This window comes from Colius striatus, chromosome 2, assembly GCF_028858725.1.
Source record: "Colius striatus isolate bColStr4 chromosome 2, bColStr4.1.hap1, whole genome shotgun sequence".
Classification (NCBI taxonomy): domain Eukaryota; kingdom Metazoa; phylum Chordata; class Aves; order Coliiformes; family Coliidae; genus Colius; species Colius striatus.
The window spans coordinates 11253558-11271127 of NC_084760.1; the positions used below are offsets into that span (position 1 = coordinate 11253558).

Sequence of the window (17570 nt, forward strand, 5' to 3'; positions counted from 1 at the left end):
TTCTTAAATTTTACTAAGGGTTGCTTTTTATTTTTGAAAAGCAGCAATTCATGAAACTCATGCGATCCTACCCATAAACCACAGATTCAAACCCGTCTCTCAACACTCAAATGATGTATTTCAAGGAGAGTTTTGCCCAGTACCAACCTTCTGATGTCTTATTTGAGTTCCTTAGCTACATATATTTGAAACTTAGTGGTCTGTGTGCCTGCAGTATGAATACCTGTTTTGAGCATCAGTTTAATGTAGAGATTACTGCTTTCTCAGCTTTAAACTTTATCTTGCTTATGAGAAAGTAGATTTGTGACTAGCAAAAGCTTCAAGGCAGCTGCATGTTGATGACAGATGTCCATTATGCAGACCCTGGGACAAGTGTTTTTTGGAGGGATGGCCATACATGTTTCACACTTTTTCTGAAGGAAAAATCAATGGCAATGTGAATTCTCCCCTCAAAGCAACCAGGTGGCTTGTAGACAATTGCAGCTAGGGCTGTAGGAGTCAGGAACAGAACTCTGGGAGCCATCCAGATCTCCTTCTTGCAAATTCTTGCAGGCTTCTCAAAAATAATTTATGACCTTATCTTTGGTTCCCTTGGGTCAGTCAGTGGCAACCACTGCTTGGAGAAGGAAGAATTTGGTTCTTATTCCCAGAACTGAACAAGGGGGAACATCTCAGGGCTCGTGCTCATCTCCCTGTGGTTCACCTCTGAAGAAGATGGGCATCATAAATCTTCAAAGACTTCAAAACCCCGTTTTTCCACTTCCAACATGTAATCATTAGTGGCTGTTTGAGCTTTTTCAGTCCTGATGAAATTGATGCTTTTTGCTATTAGTTCTCTGCAATCTCCTCTAAAAAGACACATTGAGTACAACTTTTCTGCTGGCACCATCTACCTTGCTGCCATATCCCTGACCACAGGATGTCTTTATGGATTCTGTGAGTTGTTTGAAAACTAAGGCACTTTCTCTCTTTTTCTTTTTCTTCTGGTGTTTAATGGGTTCGAGTTCCTGGCAGGAATAAGGACCCTGTCTTTTTTTTTTTGTCCAGGTTCTGTCTGGGTTTTAGTAACAATGATGATTTGTGAAAAATGACCACATCTGGAATCTTGTGTCCAGTTCTGGGCCCCTCAGTTCAAGGACAGGGAGATACTGGAGGGAGTTCAGTGCAGAGCTACGAAGATGATGAAGGGATTGGAGCATCTTCCTTATGATGAAAGGCTGAGGCAGCTGGGGCTCTTCAGCTTGGAGAAGAGGAGACTGAGAGGTGACCCCATTCATGTTTACAAATGAATAAAGGGTGGGTGTCAGGAGGATGGAGCCAGTCTCTTCTCAATGATGGTCGATGGTAGGACAAGGGGCAACAGGTAGAAGCTGGAACATGAGAGGTTCCAAAGAAACACAAGGAAAAACTTCTTCCCTCTTGAGGTGAGGGAGAATTTGGAAAAGAAAGGCCTCCATGGGCCAAACAATAAAGCTAAATGTTAGCCCTTTTCTCTGTATGGGATGTCTCAAAGGTAGATTTAAAAGCTCCTTCCAATGTTTTAGATGGTAGAAAACTGGAACTATTTAACAGTGGGCTGGAGTCTTGAGGACTTTCAGATGCAGTGGGACAGTTGAGATCTTAAATAAGCTGGTCATACTCTTTCACCATCTTAACTTCTTTGTAAAGGTTCATACTTTGCTCTTCTTCTCTGACAACCTTCCCATGACAAAGTATTTTTTTGTTATTTTGCTGTATTTCAGGATGTCAGTATATGTCAGTATGTCAGACTACGTCCAGGTGGGTCTTGAAGACCTCCAAGGAAGGACACTCCACAACCCCTCTGGGCAGCCTGTGCCAGGGCTCCCTCACCTCAACAGTTTTTTCTTATATTCAAGTGGAACTTTTTGTGTTCCAGCTTCATCCCATTACCCCTTGTCCTGTTGCTAGCTACTATAGAAAAAAGGGATGTCCCAACCTCCTGACACCCACCCTTTAGATATAAATGTTAATAAGATCTCCCTTCAGTCTCCTCTTCTCCAGACTAAACAGCCCCAGTTCCTGCAGCCTTTCCTCATATGAAAGATGTTCCAGTCCCCTGATCATCTTGGTGGCCCTGTGCTGGCCTCTCTCCAGAAGTTCTCTGTTCCTCTTGAGCTGAGGAGCCCAGAACTGGACACAGGACTCCAGATGAGACCTCACCAGGGCAGAGTTGAGGGGGAATATTTTCTAATAGTTCAAATGCTTCAGTCATTATGCCCCTCCAGTAGCATCAATGAATCAATCATATTTTATGTAATGTTACTCTGAAGATATTTCCACTTCCATTTCACTTTCACAAGAATAAAGTAGAGCAAGCTCCAACTGCACTGAACTTCTTGTCACTACCCTAAGTACCTATATCTTTTAGCTGAAAGCTGCTGTGGAATTATTTAAAATGTAATGCCTTGTAATGATTTCCAGAATAACCATATATTGTGAAATACTCTTTATTTCAGGAACTGCATCTGTGGCTGTTGCAGGTCTTCTTGCAGCTCTGCGGATCACCAAGAACAGGTTATCAGATCACACAGTGTTGTTCCAGGGAGCTGGAGAGGTATTTTGATACATCATTAAAAATTATACTATGAAGATATTTCTTGATATTTAATCAGATTATATGTATTCAATTAACAAGAAGATTAAATGGGTAGAGTGATCACTAAAAGTTAGTTCTTAATTCAAATGTAAACTTACAGAAAAATCTCTAATCATCTAGTCAAGCCTTGTGTTTTTCATAAGACATTCTGCAGATACCTCTTCTCAAAGTTTTAGTTCTTCCTGCTGTAAGTTATTAAACTACTCTCAGCATAAACAAACAAAACTCTTTGAAAAGATGAGGAAATATATCAGACCTCCAAAGAAATGTTAAATAAAATATATTTACCAGAGTCAGCATTATTTAGTAAGAGGCAGTGCCACTTTGATTTTTCCTGTCATCAGATGTACTTTTTTGGTATTCTGCACGTAGAGATCATCCATTTCTGAAGAGTTTTATGCACATTGTTTTTTTATACTGATTTTTCTAAATTTCTAAGCCACTGACACAATGAAGGTTGTGGCTGTGATTTCTTGTATCAAGTCTACAGCACCATGCAGGCTTCTGAAAAATATTACTCATGGTCACCAAACCCTCCTGTAGCTGCAAGATACTAATCCAGTTTTGTATGGTCTGGATATCTTTAATTTGATTCAATATTTAGTACTACTAAGATCGAGTCTGTACTTTTCAAAATGACTTGCATCCCTGTCTGGCAGATCAATGCCTTTGTACATAAAGACTATCTGTCTCTCTGAAGTTCCTGTCCCTGGTTTTGCTCCGTGTTCAATAGACAGATGAATCCACAGTCTAATGTTTATTTTTTTCATTAGTTCTGTCAGTGTGCCTGTTGGTGCACAGAGTAATGGCAGGTCTCAACCCTGCCATGGGAGCTCATTCCTGATAAAAGTAGTTCTTTTTCAACTGCGAAAGGGAAATCTCATTCTCGGTGAAACTGAATAATAATAAAAGAATCCACTCCATAAATATGTATGTAAGCTGGCAATCAGAAATACTGAGTAGTCTGTTGGCTCATTTTGTTGCCTGTTTTTCAATCTGTACCCATATGACATTTGATCTGTTGGATGAAATATTATGAAATACAATAAGAACGACACACGTTTCAGCAAAAATATTGATAAGTGAATTTTTCTCGACCTTGCTTTCACTCAGAGCACAGCCCAGTCTCGAGTTACAAAACACATCACTAGAAAGTAAAGAGAGACTTACCTTCTTGATGGACATTTTAAACAAAAGATAAGAGTGCAAAGTCTTTTGGACTGTGTTTTACTTTTTGACATGCAGAATGTGATTTCCTTTGGTTTAAATGGCAAAAAAAAATAGTAACGATGTTAGTTTTAGCATTTTTCATCATCATTTAAAGATTTATTATGTTCTCCACCATAAATGCCATCTTGAGGTTTAGCTTTACTATGATATATCTATATAATTTAAGATTTGTCTATGCTTTCTATCTGCATTATGGCTTCTATTTACCAAATGGTTGCAACATTTCATTACTGCTTATGAAAAAAGGAGTTTCAGATTTATTGTTAAATAAAGACACTTAGAGGAACCAAGTGAGCACGGGATTTCTTTCATTTCTAGTGTTATATACCACTTTTCTTCTCTTCAGGCTGCACTGGGGATAGCAAACCTCATTGTTATGGCTATGGAAAAAGAAGGGGTGTCTAAAGAGGCAGCCGTCAAACGGATATGGATGGTTGACTCAAAGGGACTAATAGTAAAGGTAACACAATTTTCTCATTCTTTTAACTATCATGATATTTATTTGCAGATAAAAGGCAAAAACATGTGATTTGTGAAAGCAAACACAGCAATCTATGTCTCTTGCCATAGCTAGCTGTTTTGCTTTTTTATATTAAATGACTAACAAACTCCCATGTTACTTCAGGAGAGAGGGTGTGATTATGCTTGGAGTTCCTGCTCTATTCCTGTTAGGGATGGTCACGTAATGAGGAGATTTTTTTCAGCAATTCATTAAAAAACATGTAAGGAAAGAAATGTGCAACTTGTGGGTTTAATATTTCCCATGCCGATGCGACTATTATTTGCTAGCACAAAGATGTATAGCTATGTTATTAAGACAGCATTCAAGGGGGTTTTTAACAGGAACAAAAATATCTTGAAGGGAATGTTTTCCTGGTATTGCAAGCATGTCATCCTTCTGCAAGAACTGAGATATATTGCATCAAATAGCTGCTATGCACAGTGATATAGCTCATGCTGCAGATGTTGCGGTCTGCAGTGCTATCAACACTGGTCAGAATTTGAAGCTGCTGAGAGACTTCATCAGTCACTCTTACCTCATTCCTTCCATGTGCCAAAATAAAGAAACATATGAATTCCATGTGCCAGAATAAAGAAACTGGTGTGTTTTAAAAGGTGGTTATGTATTTAATAGTTTGTGAGCTACTTAAAAGAAATGGATGAGAGGCCAGTTGGCTTTGCTTTTTCACCTTGCCTGTTGGTTAGCAGTGTTCATGGTCATTTTTGTTGGTACTGCACTCTTGCACAGTGTTCTTGAGCTGTCTAAGATCTTTTGTAGTTCACATAGCTTTACCTCAGGAGTGTGCATTCTGCAGACAGTATATGTGTCGGTTTATTGAACAACATCACAGCACTTTTCACTCATGCTGTTAAAGGGAAAATGATAGGATCATTGACACTGTGCATTACTAAGGTCGTCCTGGACATGCTAGAAAGGACAAAAGTAGCCTGGTCAGGTACAGAAGAATGCTGCTGTTTGCTACTGTCTGAGACACAAACTTTCTTGTGGTGTTTGTTTTAACGAGTGGTTTTAATCCTTTTGGTTCTCATCTAATAATCTTGAAGTGCTTTTTGCACCCAAATGACTGGAGACCTGTGTATCATCCCTGGTCATTGAAACCTGAAGGTTGCAGGTGTATTGCACAATTCCATCCCCCTTAGAGACTGGGATTATCAAATAATACAATTGAACTAAAATCACCTCCTGATTGTGTTAAGGAAACAACCTGACAAGGATAGAAGCATAGGAACTTCACAGCTCGTTGTCTGCCTGTCCATCCAGCCAAGGTGGTTTAACCAACCTTTCTTCTCTCCTGCTTGTTTCTTTTTCCTGCTTTTTTTACACCTCTCACTGTTAATTTGCTAGTCAGCTGAGGAGCCAGGTTGTTTGCTCTTGGTATGCAGTGACTAATTCCTTTCACAGTTTCTAAATTTTTAGTGGCTGGGTGACTGTATACTTTCCTCAACACTTTCTAGCTTCAGCACTCTCAAGCAGTGCCAAAACCAATCAGCAACTCATACAGCCTTGAAGTTCCTTTCCTCTGCTTATTCTTCTTGCTGGGGCTTTAATTTGTGTTTTGCCTAAAAACACAATCCACTGAATTTCATGTTCTTTCCAGAGTATATTTGTGAACTGTTTGTGATAGCCAGACATAACAGCTGTCTGAGAGAGATTAGGGCTGAATTTATGGCCAGATGTTAACACAAGCAGCAGGAGCCAATGGTGCACATTTCAGGCCATTGCTGGTGTTCCTGGAAGATCTGTGAGCACCAGTCTTCCCAACTGGCTGTCCAAATTCTCAGATCCCCCAATTTGAGAATGAGTGGCTGCTCACTGCTGAGTTGTGTTTGAATACAGAACCCTCTGGATCTAGAAGCTGGAGATACTTCAGTGTGAGGCCTGAGCTGGGCATAAGGAAACTTGTCCTTTGTCTATCATTCTGAAAGTCCTCTCTTGGCTTTCTTCTGCAGCTAAATGTTCCCCCAAAAAGTAAAAAACTATGCATCTCCTCCTCCAAAATATAACATAAGACACTTGAAGCTTGTGATTTAACTACTGCAAAGTCATATATACAATGAGTAAATAATTAAGCTATTCTTGGTTCCTCTTTCCAGTCTGAGAGGTCCACTTAGGAAATGTCGGCTTTAGCTTACTGCAGAAAAGTGCTGCAAGAATTGAAGGACTTTCCAAACTCTTAGAAATGAGTTGAGAGAAGTAAAATGAGGGAGATCTGTGAGAAAACTGCACATTAGGAAAAACTCTATTGTTAGAAACCTCTTTGTTGTTGTGAAGATAAGATTTGCCAAGCCACAGCATAGATCACCAGTTAACTAACTTTTGCATAAACCAAACTGACTTTTGTTTATTAATTCTAAGGAGATGTATTGATGGCAACCTGTTCAATGACAGTCCTTAATACTTCCCTCACCAAAACTACTTTATTAAAAGTTTTACTTGAAACCAGGAGACCTTTTTGATCCTAGAAATATCCTGATCTGTTACTTCAGCTGAGAAATAACAGAATGTCTGAAGACTCAGCAATTACTTTATCCAACTAAACTAATTTTTACATCATTTTTATTCAGTGCTGTCCTTTGATCATTAATTTCACAACACATAATTGTAGATTTAAACATTTTTTCTCTTTTCATCTACTTTCTGTAGTATTTGAGCTAGGGCAAACCAAAGAAAAATAACCTTGGAACTTTTGTTGACCTGCCTGGAAATAGCTTCCATTTTTTTTTCTTCCCTCACCTCCAAAAGCTGCCACGAAGTTACTTATCAGGCTTTTGTAGCTGATTTTTCCTTTGTGGCTTTTTAGTTGTTGAACTGCAGCCGTGTTTTTATTTTCCTGTTAATATTTTTTCTCTTTTGCCCTGGGAACCATCTTTTTTCATTAAACCAAGTTTGATGACCAACGTGGTTGTGGTTATGTGTTGCTATGTGCTGCTATGTTGTGGTAAAAGAGCTGGTGATGAAGGCTATGTTTGTTATCCTGTCTATAGTTGTGTTCTCTCCTGCATTCTAGATGCCTTATAATGTTGTTCATATTGTTTTGGGGTTGTTGGGGTGGTTTTTAATCTGTTCAGTTTTGCCTTTCTAAACTATTTTTTCTCCAGAGGTGGCTGAGGGAATGTTTGCAGATCATAATGTCATTGGGGTTTTGCCATTTGATCTACATGATTGTCCTCTTTGAAATACATATCCCTCTTGAAATGCCTTTCTGAAGTATCTCGGTGCATTCAGATGGAAGTTTTAATGTTTCATTGACTGACACTTCAAAGTTGGCTTTTGTGCTCTTGTGTACATATAGATTTTATATAAGCAGTTGGGACTCCTCTTTAATTCTGAATTCTGTCACATTGTCATCTTCCATCTGATTAATGAACAGATATTTAAGTGTATGAACATACTGATGGGTGATGGTCTCTCTCATTCCTTTTCTTTCCCATGTTATCAGTGTTTCCTTTTACTCTCTGTTAATCACACAAACATACATGAATGTCTGATGTGTGGTGAACACATCTTGTGTCTCTTTTAAAGCTGTCATAGTGTCATGATTAGCTATATTAGTTACCAAATCCTCGCCCATGAATTTCAAAGATAGTAAGTTCTTTTGTGTCAAGTAACTGAGAAGAGGCAGAAAAGACAAACACTTTTGGGATGTTCATGAGGTGCACTCTTGTCTGAGCATTTTAGTAACATACTGCAGATACTTATTTATTCTTTCTTCACTTTCTTCTCTGTTTTTGAGGCAATACCAAGAACAGAGCAGGGTGCTATGCAAGATGGTTCTTGGAACTGCCTAGGAACATGATGCAAATAGTAAGATGTTTTTAATTTTTAAAGGGACTCAAAAGAAACCCCCCCACCCTCTGCCAAGGATGAACACTCCTCTGCTGACAATGGACAGGCTGATTGGAGTGTTGCTGGGCTACTTGTGGTGAAGTTTACCTATCATTTACAAGACAGCATTAGATTTTTGTGTTCCACATAATCTCTAGTGCACAAAAGAAGTTCCTTCACATAGGGATGAATGTCATCCTTCATTTTGAAGAGTATGTCAACATGGAGCAATGTTGCTTTTGACAGTTTTGTACTCTGTGCTTTCTAATTTGTCTAATCTAGTGGTTTGTATTTTAAATATCTATCAGATCTGTGTTCTTATCCTCTGTAAGGCTTCAGATTATCTGAGTGAAGCCCAAACTGAGTGGCAACCATAAGAAATATATCAGTTGAGGACTGATAGTTGAATGTTGATCTTTCTAAGAGGAGTACTGAAGCAGACCCCAAAATTTCTCTGGTACTCATACCCAGATAATACTGTAGATCATCCCCTAAAATATTTTCATTTTCCCTCCCCATTCCTTTATTTGAATATCCCTGGCAATCTTATTTGGAAAAGATCCTCACAACCAATTAACTGTCAGTGGATATGACTCTGAATAAAGTTCATGGTTTGGTCAAAGCTGAATACATACAGAGTTCAGTCTTTGCTTAGAGAATGATGAAAGGGAAAGGGGAACATTTGGGACTGATACCAGAATTTCAGTGCCATATAGGTGTGGTTGCTCTCATTACAGTCAGAGAGCTCATATAACATGTGAAAGAGCCATTAGAGCTCATAGCTAAGTATCTTAAGATTGAACTGGATCCCATCCAGACTGTCTTATTATTACTGAATTTTCTTATGATTTAGTAATAATAATTTTATTTTAAATGGGATTCCATTCTATTTACTGATTTGATAATGGTTTGAATGTTAAATTTAATATATCTGCCATTTCTGCTTTTGAACTTTTGAATGTCAAGCACAAGAAATGTCAGTTGAGATCTGATAGTTGAAGGCCTCAGAATATTGATCTAAGTGCTGAAACAGAACCCACCAGTTTGCCAATTTCTCTAAAAGTTTACCATTTCCCTGCCTCTGCTCTAACTTATATCTTTCTTTTTATCAACAGTCAGTTTTTCTCTTTACTTTTGGCCTTGATCAGTTCATTTGTGGCTGTTACTGGCTGAGACTTTTTGAGACAAAAACCTGATTTGCATCTTAGCAAAGATGCAATGTCTTGGGAATCTCCAAGGTGCAACATCACTGAAAGAAGTTTTCTGCCTTATTTTGCTCATGTACTATCCCAATGAAGTAATTGTTGTTTGCTTTGTCAGTTATTCTGATGTCTGAGGAATTATCTGTGCAGTTGCATCTTGCATTTATCTTGGTCTGTGGGAAGCATAAGTTTTACAGAAAGGAAATGCATTAATTTGTCTTTTAATGCTCGTGATATTACTTATACTCAGTAATATATGAATAAAAAAGTGAGGAGAAGGCAAAGGGCTGCTTGGTGGAGTGTGCTCAAGCAATACTTACATTATTTTCCCTAGAAGAGACATGACCAAAGATTCAGGTGTTAAATTTGTTGGCATGTAACTGTTTCCTCTTTGGCACTAAGTATATGAGATATAGTGATGAGATGGTGACCTAATTTGGATGGTTTATGATTGCTTTTGTTCATACTCCGTTATTGAATTATTATTTTGCTCAAAATTGTTTCTTTTTTTGTGGCTTCTTGACTTACTCTCCTTCTCAGATCTTGTCTTCCTAAAATAATTGTCTTCATAACATCTTTCATACAAGGAAAGTCTGCGGGAACTGGGGCTGTTTAGTCTGGAGAAGAGGAGATTGAGGGGGGATCTTATTAACATTTATAAATATCTAAAGGATGGGTGTCAGGAGGTTGGGACGTCCCCTTTTTCTATGGTACCTGGCAACAGCACAAGGGGTAATGGGATGAAGCTGGAACACAAAAAGTTCCACTTAAACATAAGAAAAAACTATTTCACTGTGAGGTGAGGGAGCCCTGGCACAGGCTGCCCAGAGGGGTTGTGGAGGCTCCTTCCTTGGAGGTCTTCCAAACCCACCTGGACATGTTCCTATGCAACCTGATCTAGGTGACCCTGCTTCTGCAGGGGGGTTGGACTAGATGATCTCTAAAGGTCCCTTCCAACCCCTACCATTCTATGATTCTATGATAAGTTTTGTCTTGCCTGTAACCATGGGTTATTTACTTGGAAAGAGTACTTTTGAAATTTTACAGGGCTTAAATAAACAGCTGTAATCTTCTAACAGTACGTTTGAAAGTCAACACCAGAAGTATATTTCTTACCTAGATTGTGTGTTTGACTGCCAACCATTGTGACATTATGTCCTCAAAATGTTAGCAACAAACTGTTTATTAATGCTGTGCCCACCTTACTTCATCTGGTTTTAAGCTGCTCTCCTCACCTTTAGGTGTTGAGTGATGGGCCTTATCAGGAGGCACAGTCACTTTATAATGAGGGCCTCACTATGGGGATTTGAGAATGCTTTTTGATTCCTAGCCTAGGTAGCACAGGAGTGCTCTTGGCCTTCAGAAACCCATGACCAATGAGTCTATATCCATACTTACACCTTTGTTGTTGAATTTAGCAACTCCTCATAACCAACACTCTCCTGGATTTCTGGCTAGGGAAGGTGGCAAGGCCTGGCCCCTCTTAGCACACTCTCTATGCCCCTCCATTCTCTTCTCTCTAATGTTTTTGAGGGACTCCCAAGAGAAGTCCCTTATTTTCCAGTGCTGTCTACATTCCCTGCCTCCAGATGGCTCATCAACAAGTGTTAGGCTATGGACTTTCTTGTGATGAAAGAGGTAAGAAGCCACATAGAGGTCATCACACAACAGGGAGAAGTTTCACCATGATTCTTAACTGCATCCTTTTTTTCCCCCTTCCTCCTTGATGTTTTAACAAATGCTTTTTTGTTTGCCTTGCCCTTAACTCTGCACTAGGGAACTCACAGGAAAAATGCAAGTAAACCCAAACCATTTGCATTTGGAAACACTCTACTGATTAATGGGGACTGCTTTGGTCTTTGGTCTACAGTTCTCACGTCTTTTGTGGTTCTCATGTCTTCAGTATTTAAGAACCTTAGATGACTTTATTAATTTATCTGTGTACTGATCTCTGTTCTCTTGTTTAAATAAGCCACAGTTGACACTGTCAAATGGAGGCAAGTGTTTATATAAATAGATTTGTGCCTCCCTGGTTGTGAGACGGGATGAGTGCCAGCGCTGCCTCTTATATGGGACAGTGTAGTCATCAGGGTGCTCTGGCTCATTCTCAGCTGCCTCCCAGCTGAGGAAAAGAGCAAAGCTTGGAGAGCTTCCAGCCCAGCCTCTCTCGCCTCTGGTTTTCAGCCTGCTCTGGTTTTCAGCCCGGGTTCGTGGGGCAGCCCTGGCAGGAGCAGCTCAAACAGGCTATGGCATTAGACTTCTCATTGGTGGTATTTGTAAGATTTGCCTTCTGTTTTGTAATACCCCATGTAGATGTCTGCTGTGCAGTCTGGCCTCCTGTTTTTACAGCTGTTTTCTATGAATTTTCTCAAGGTTTTATTGATGGGTCATTTTTGTTTGCATCTCATATGATGATATAAGTAACGTTCTGAGGAAACAGCGATGTACATTTGCTTGAAGCCTGATCCCAGTATCTGCTTTGCTTCTTATGCTGTTGGCCAGCCACTGAAACCCAAAACTTAAGAACTCCCCCTAAAACTAAGAACTGCTTTCAGTTCAAATCCAAAATACAAGCAGTTTTTCATAAAACTGTTAACTACTTAGTCCTGTTACTTCCTTTTGCTCCTTGAATTAAAGGGTCCTGATGTCCAAGTGACTAGGTTTTACTATATGTAATAGTAATATATAATGCCAGTGACTCTCATCCAGTAGGGAGTATAGACATTTTAGTATTGCCAACATCTTTTATACATAATGTCACCATCAGAGAATGCTGCTATTGTTTCTGTATCTGTACTTCATCTGCTCACTTAACACAGTCCACATTGTAACTAAGTTGCTAATAAAGAGTTTAGCTCATATTACTTTCCATCTGAGATACCATGGTGGCTTCTAATATAGCAACATATCTGTTCTCAGGTTGCTTTGCTCTCTTTTGTTCAAATCCAAAATATCCCACAGGTTTCTTGGTACAAAATGGTACTATGCTTTTCTCCTCCAAAGTAGTTTCTAACATTCTCGAAGAGTCTTTGGATTTAAGGTTTATTAATCTTTTTGAGTGGTTTAAATATTTCTTACCTTCAGCATTCTAGTGATGAAGGTATATTGTAGAGTTTATTCTGTCAGCCTGAATATGCACTAAAGATGCTGTTGTTGTCTTCCTGGTATTTCAGTATGTAGTTTGTGGTTTTTTTTTTTTTATTCAAGGAGAGTCTTATAAAGACCCCAGCAAGTTTCTTATTCTCTAAAAGAAAAGGAAATAATATAAGAATACATAGGACTGCAAAAAGTTATAGAATGAAATATTGATGCTTTTAAAAAAGTGTCTTTCTTGAGATGCTGAATACATTTGGGAAGTTAAAGCAAGAAGAATATATATATAGCCTCTGGATTAAACTTTACCTTCTTTCTTTTGTTGAAAGATTTTATACCTTCCTATCTGAATAGCTGCACAGTCTGCTAGTTCATCTGTGGATTTCACTGTGAAAGAGTTTCTTTTTAGCTTTAGGGAGTGTCACTGGATGCAGGGAAGATGCTTGTTAAACAGCATAGAAAATGTATTACAACTTCAGACGGCTGCCTTCTGGTCTAGATGAGTCTTCATGCTGCTATTTGAACAACGGTGCAACACCCTGTGGTAGGAAGCCCTGGAAAAAGTCCTCCCCTGCATGGCAAGCACTGAAGTCCTTCAGTGAAACAGTGGGACTTGTACTGAGGCTTGGCACACGGAAAGGGGCACGTCTTTAGGTTGCTGATTTTTTCTGAGCCTTTTTCATTGGATGAATGAATCTTTAATATTGATGAAAGAGGAAGACAGTGGGCTTAGGAGACAAATGTAAATGTGTCTGAAGATGATATTTCTACTTAAAGACTCAGAGCTTCATAGACAGAACTCCAGAGCTCATTCAAATTCTTTCTTAGTATGGAGTATATTATTTTTTTCCTTTTCCTGTTAGAAGAAGAAGGGAAATATCAGTGAGCTGTGTTAGTATCTCAGGATTCTGGAGACACAAGCAAGATCAGAGCAGTTTCTGATTTGTACCTCCTTGTGTTGATCCTCTACAGCTCATTTCCTAGCAGCAGAGAGACAGAGCATAAAAGCTGCCCAAGCCAGAGCTGGAAATGGAAATGTCAGAAGACAGGCTCTATGCTTCTGGAAGCTCTTTTAATCAGAGCAGCTCTGCACTGACAGGTCCCTCCACTTTGCATCTCTCCAGTGTCAGGAGGGAGACAAGACACACAAATCCAGAATTCAGACTTGTGCATTTTGGCTCCGTGCTCTTCCCTCTGCTGACTGACAAAAACTCTGTGATTTCTAATTCCAGCTATAGACAGTCAGGGGCGGATGTCTGGGAGCTTGTTCTAAATGGACTGGCAACCCCTTAGTTTGAGGTTAAGCGTGCACAAAACTGAATTGTGTCTTCCTTCCTGCAAGTCATTGCTTGCCTTGTTGGCAGGGCACAGAGGAAAGTTGTCTGTGCTCTTGCTGCCACCTCTCTACTCTGTGGAGAGCAGAACTTAAGAGTTTGCTGGTTTGGGGAGAAAAAATGCTATCTATGTAAAACAGTTTCCTCTAAAGTATTGGAGTTTTGTAACCAAATCAGCTGGTTAGTCTTGAAATGCTGACACAGTTTTTAGGGAGGTGTTATGTAGCTACTTTAGGGTCAGTGAATTAACAATTACGTTTGTGACAATATATTTTAAAATATCTATTTTTAACTAACCCAGCCTAACCATAGAAATTCTTTAACAAGCATTTTCCAAGCACAAATCTCTATGTACGTAGCTGTTGTTATTTTTTGTTAAGCCACAGAATGTAAAATTTCATTCTTAGTTAATATATTAGAAAAATATTTACTTGGAGACATGATTCATCCTGACTAATAGGATCAGACTAATTCAGACCAAAGCTACAGAAATCAATTTAAAATTATCTAGGGTTTTGTTTGGGATTGTTTTGTTTGAATTTTTGTGTGAAATAATTAAGGTAGAGTAGAAGTGGATCTGATGCTGACTCATCTGATCGGCACTAGTCTCAGTAGCCAGTGGCCTGGGAAGAGTCACAGTGGATCAAATCCAGCTCACTGTTGAGCACTCCTTCGTAGGTAATTAAATGAGAGATGATGATCAGTGCAGGTAGGAAACAGAGCTTTGAATCCTTGGTGTTGCATCAGGAAATGTTTTAACAGCTCTGCCATTAGCTTGATTCTACAATGTTGAAGTACCTCCTTTGAAGGCACATCCAATGTCAAACTGTATTAAGAAGTAACTCTGTTTCATGGAGGAATTTGGTCACTTGCTTTGAGTAAAATGAAACTAAAATAGTATCAAACATTTTTTTTTCCACTAAGATGTCAGTCTGGCCTCTTAACTGTTAATGAACTGTGGAAAAAATTGGAGGTCACCTTTCCCAAAAGATTTGCCCAGATCTGCAGATCCTGAAGGTGATCAGAGGTACCAGCCTACCACAGCCTGAGGAATGGGCCAGTTGTAGCTCTTAGAGGCAATTTCTTTTTCCTTGATAGCCCAGAGCAGTGTCCTGGAGGCTGGATTGTAAAACCAGATTGAAAAATGACTGTCTCATTAGCAGCCTGATAAGCTATTAAGGAACTAACTGAAGAAGCAAAAAGGCTTCAGGTTGCACCAGGGGAGATTTAGATTAGATATTAGGAAAAAAATCTTTACCAAAAGGCTTACTGAGCATTGGAACAGGCTGCTCAGGGAAGTGGTTGAGTTTCAATCCCTGGAGGTATTTAGAAGATGTGTAGATGTGGTGCTGAGGGACATGGTTTAGTGGTGGACGTGGCAGTGCTGGGTTAACGATTGGGCTTGATGATCTGAAAAGTCTCTTCCAATCTAAATGACTGTGCCATTCTATAGGCAGTGTGGGATCTGATGGTTGCCCATGATACAGCTCCCCAGGAAACCTGCTGCAAGGAGGAGGCTCCCCTGAGTGTTTGTATTTCAAATAACCAGACAATTAGAATGAAAAGTGGCTTTTATTATAGTACTTTTAAAATTATTCCTAGCAACAGGCTTTTGGTCTGAAATTTATTTATAAATGTGCTTTTTTCTTTTTCCTTTGATGATTAAAAAGTAAAGTTCATATTTTTCCCCTAAAAATGGCAAGGAAAACTGCTTTAAAACTCTGAACTCTGTGTGTAGACTGTGGGGACATCTGCTGGGAGGCTGGGAAATGGCAGACTTCAAAGTGTGTACGGATGGGGGAATGGTTCTAGCATGAATATGCCAAGAGCTGTAAATATTGAGGCATTCTCTGGAGGCTGAGGACTTCACATTTTACCCACTAAGGAAGCCAGGTGCCCGTATCACAATATTTCTGTGCTAATCACTCTAGGAGAACACTTCAGACCCATATAAGCACATCCAGACATGATCCTCTTAATTTAAAAACTGTATTTTGGTCATGTAAAAAAGAAAAAAAGGCTCCAGAAGAGGAAAAAGATCTCTGGAAACTCCTTGTAATCAGGGCTGAGCCAAGAGAAGGTGGCGTCCTGTGCCGCAGAGCAGCCCAGGCAGCCACGACCACAGAACAGCCTTCTGCGGCTTCCTGTGCTGCCCTGGGGATGGAAATCATTTTCCTGCTGCTGGAAACGAGAAATGGCCTTCCCTTCTGTCTGCCAACTCTGGTGGGGGCCATCCAAGGACCAGCAGAGGAGCTTTGGTGACAGGACTGGTGTAGTCTCGTGTCATAGAATCGCAGATTCATAGAACCGTTTCAGCTAGAAGAGACCTTTGAGCTCATTGAGTCCAGCCTTTGTCCCAGCCCTATCAACCACTAGACCATTTCTCTAAGTGCAACATCCACCCATCTCTGAAACCCCTCCAGGGACAGTGACTCCAGCACCTCCCTGTGCAGCCTGTTCCAATGCCTGACAACCCTTTCAGCAAAGAAATTCCTTCTTATATCAAGCCTGAAAGTCCCCTGGCACAACTTGAGGCCGTTTCCTCTTCTTCTATTGCTTGTTAATAGGGTGAACAGACCCACTCCTGCCTCGCTCCAGCTTCCTTTCAGGTAGTTGTAGAGAGTGAGAAGGTCTCCCCTGAGCCTTCTTTTCTCCAGGCTAAACAGCCCCAGATCCCTCAGCCCTTCCTCATCTGAGACTTGCTCCAAATCCTTTCCTAGCTTAATGTCACCATGTGGCAGAGCCAGGGTCTGACACGTAGCATTGGATTTCTCATTTTTGTTAAAATTAAGCAAAAATACCATTAGAAAGCTAATCCAGGGTTGACTCTCATCATATACACATCCCTAAATTGAGACAAAATTGTCACATTCTTGGACTTTAGTAGAACTGTGGAAGGAATTCTGTTCCAACACTTCAGTATAGTCTCAATAAAGTTGCTAAGTTTAAGTTGCTAAGTTTGCTTATCAGTTGGAAAAGGTGTAGCAGGAGAGAGGATATATATCTGTTCTGGCTATTTGGTCAAAATTGCATTTAGCACACTGTTTTCCTAGTGTACTTCCCTATTTCTCTGTATAATCTGCTTCTTGCTGTCTGAAATTGTAGGAAATTTGAGAGGCTGACACTGTCTTCTAGAAAATTCTGTCCCCTTCTTGCCTCACATTGCAAGTTCCTTACTCTGAGCTCAAATCCATTTGCAGTCCAGTCAATGGCAGTGATACTCACAGCCCCTTTTTCCTGTGTCTGTCGTATTCTATTTGGAAACCTGCTTGGGCATCGATGGGTGGAAATTGCCGATGGAGATCAGGGCACAAGTTGTTTCACAGCTGAGTCAATTTTGTTAATGCAAAAACGGTGCACCAGCCATCTGGTTAGAATTATCTATATTCCATCCTTAAGAACAAATGACTTAAATATGAAAAATGTGGAGCTCTGTAGTGTGCATACCCTCTCTCCCCATATAGTCTCTGTACTTCTAGACAAAAGCAAAGCTGAAAAAGATGGGAGAAACTTTTTGTTTTTCTAAGCTATGAGTCCTCCCCACCCTGGCACATCCATATTGTTTGCTATATAAATATATTTATACTTTATCAGTAGTAACTCTTAAACATTTGAGCAAATTATAATAGGTACAACAGCTAAAAGAATGCTTCAAAGAGGAAGTGGCATTCTGGGATACATCAAGAAGAGTGTGGGCAGCAGGTCAAGGGAGGCTCTACTCCCCCTCTCCTCTGCCCTGGTGAGGC

General features: G+C 39.8%; 1 protein-coding gene across 1 annotated transcript in view; it reads left to right on the forward strand.

Annotated features, from left to right (window-relative positions):
- ME1 (malic enzyme 1) overlaps nt 1–17570 on the forward strand; it is a 176467-nt gene that overhangs the window by 140575 nt on the left and 18322 nt on the right. The window contains exons 8-9 of the mRNA XM_061989758.1: nt 2478–2575; nt 4194–4307. Coding sequence (XP_061845742.1) covers nt 2478–2575; nt 4194–4307 — 212 coding nt within the window. The remainder of the gene's footprint in view (nt 1–2477; nt 2576–4193; nt 4308–17570) is intronic.